The sequence below is a fragment of the Phalaenopsis equestris genome, unplaced genomic scaffold (assembly GCF_001263595.1).
Source record: "Phalaenopsis equestris unplaced genomic scaffold, ASM126359v1 Scaffold000515, whole genome shotgun sequence".
NCBI classification, from domain to species: domain Eukaryota; kingdom Viridiplantae; phylum Streptophyta; class Magnoliopsida; order Asparagales; family Orchidaceae; genus Phalaenopsis; species Phalaenopsis equestris.
In genome coordinates this window covers 913,665-916,236 of record NW_018164955.1, presented here as the reverse complement: position 1 = coordinate 916,236, position 2,572 = coordinate 913,665, and the positions used below count along the sequence as shown (strand labels likewise).

Here is a 2,572-nt window from a genome sequence, read left to right as displayed (position 1 = left end):
AAGATATCTAAATCGTTCACACCTTTTAATAATAAATGAGAATGTATGATTAATAATTTTAATTTTAGCAAGGATAGAGTGCAGAATAATTTGATTATAGGGGCAATGGTGGGCGCTTTATGTATAATGAAAAATAAGCCTAGATGGTTTGAGCTTGTGCAGTGAAATTGTGTTCGTGTTTGATATGAAATTATAATAAAAAAAAGGTAGGCCAAAGCTAACATGCACTAAAATTTGTGTAGAAATACTTGTTACTAAATAGGATTAACATCTCATGTAACCTTCAGAACCAATAATTGGAGGAAAACTCTTAAAGCGAACCCCCAAATGGTTAGGGTAACACTATTGATGTTGGTAATCACTTCCCTTAAAATGTATTTCACCGGGCTTAATTTTGAATTTTTGCTGGTATATATGCATTTTGAGTAGAATTCTCAGTCTTTGCTTCTCAAATCCTTCTTATTTTCCATCTCATTTGCTGTATAGTAAATTGATCAATGCTTATCTTAATTCTAATGCATAATATTCTAACCTTTAATGAATGCAGGTATATCGCAGTCGGTAATGAACCGTTCCTCACAAGCTACCAGGGCCAGTTCCAACCCTATGTTGTTCCTGCAATGCTTAACCTTCAGCAATCACTTTCTAAAGCAAATCTAGCAGGTTACATAAAGCTTGTTGTACCCTGCAATGCTGATGCCTATGAGTCATCCCTCCCTTCACAAGGCGCATTTCGACCTGAGTTAACTCAGATTATGACTCAGCTTGTTTCTTTCCTCAATTCCAATGGATCTCCTTTTTTAGTCAACATCTACCCTTTCCTGAACCTGTACCAGAGCACAGATTTTCCCCAAGATTATGCCTTCTTTGAGGGCTCCTCTCACCCAGTTATAGATGGACAAAATACATACTATAATGCCTTCGATGGCAATTTTGACACTTTGGTTGCCGCTCTCGGTCGAATCGGCTATGGGCAGATTCCGATCGTGATAGGTGAGGTAGGCTGGCCAACCGATGGAGCTTTCAGTGCGAATCTAAGTGCTGCGAGGGCCTTCAACCAGGGCCTGGTTAACCATGTCTTCAGCAACAAGGGCACTCCTCTGCGGCCGGGTGTCCCACCGGCAGATGTCTTTCTCTTCAGCCTTCTCGATGAGGAGCAGAAGAGCACTCTTCCCGGGAACTTCGAACGCCATTGGGGTATTTTCTCATTCGACGGGCAGGTTAAATACCCCCTGAATCTCGGCCACGGAGTGCTTAAGAATGCGAGAGATGTCCAGTATCTTCCTTCGAGGTGGTGTGTGGCGAACCCGTTCAGGGACCTGAATGATGTTTCAAACCATATGAAGCTTGCGTGTAGCGTTGCTGATTGCACGACTCTCTACTATGGAGGATTATGCAATGCCATTGGGGATAAGGGAAACATTTCTTTTGCATTTAACAGTTATTATCAGGTCCAGAAGCAGGATGAAAAGAGCTGTGATTTTGATGGTCTTGGAATGGTCACTTTCCTTGATCCTTCCATTGGTGACTGCCATTTTCTTGTTGGTGTTGATGACAGTAGCAGTTCTTCTTTGATGAGCTTCAGGAATTTAAGTTGGTTGTGGATTCTGATCCTCGGGGTGTTAGTTTGCAGTCGGATTTAGGGTTTTGTGTGACTATTAGAACACTAGTTATTTTTTAGGAAGAGAAAGTTGGATACTAGTTTAGGATGTTAGGAAATGTTCTGATTGTGTGCTGTGAAGCCCAACTGCCGAGCATTATTTCGTTTATGATTTAAAAGAGTGGAATTTGTCCTTTAAATGTTTAGGGTTTTGGATGATTTAAAAACAAATTATGAATAGAAGGGATTGTGTGGGTGTTAATTAGTCCGATTCATAAGAATCTTGATTTTTTTTTTTTTTTTGTGCAATAACTCATGATTTGTGAATTGTTTGTCGGTTATAAATTTTACGGGGTTGTGCGCGTGAAAGCTTTCTTGAGTCCAGTCCATGCTCACTCGACTTGTCGAGTATTTTGTGCAATAACTCATGATTTGTGAATTGTTTGTTGGTTATAAATTCTACGGGGTTGTGCGTGTGAAAGCTTTCTCGAGTCCAGCCTATGCTCACTCGACTTGTCGAGTTTAAAGGTTTCAAAAATTGACTCGACGTGTCTACTGACTCTACTCAATTCAAAGTCTACTTGAAAAATTCGGATTTGAGTTGACCTGATTAATTTTTGGGTCGTTTAATATTTTTTCTGAGTCAGATTCAAGTTGACATGCCAACATTAAATTGATAAAAATCTAACCAGCTTATCTGAATATAATCCAAAATTAACTCAAATTTGATCAAAATAATTATAGCACATGAAATGTGTAATGCTAGTTGGATTCAAATAATTAAGTTGAAGGCGGGATAAGTTGAGGTTAGAATTTTTTATCCATTTATTATTTAGGTCGGTTCAAGTCAAAAATATTTTGGGTCTTTTCAATTTTGCCTCGGACTCTAACTTGACTCTGATCTTTAACTCTAGTCAAGCATTGTTAGACTCATCACATATGTTACAATGAATTTGATAGAGCCGTGAAAGT

At 38.9% G+C, this 2,572-nt stretch overlaps 1 protein-coding gene across 1 annotated transcript; it reads left to right on the top strand.

Annotated features, from left to right (window-relative positions):
* Positions 1–545: 545 nt before the first annotated feature.
* LOC110028578 (glucan endo-1,3-beta-glucosidase 5) lies at positions 546–1,800 on the top strand (the record flags this gene model as incomplete). Its single annotated transcript, XM_020730486.1, is given in 1 exon segment — positions 546–1,800. A coding segment is annotated over 1 exon segment (1,098 nt), but the record flags the coding sequence as incomplete, so codon positions are not given.
* Positions 1,801–2,572: the final 772 nt, after the last annotated feature.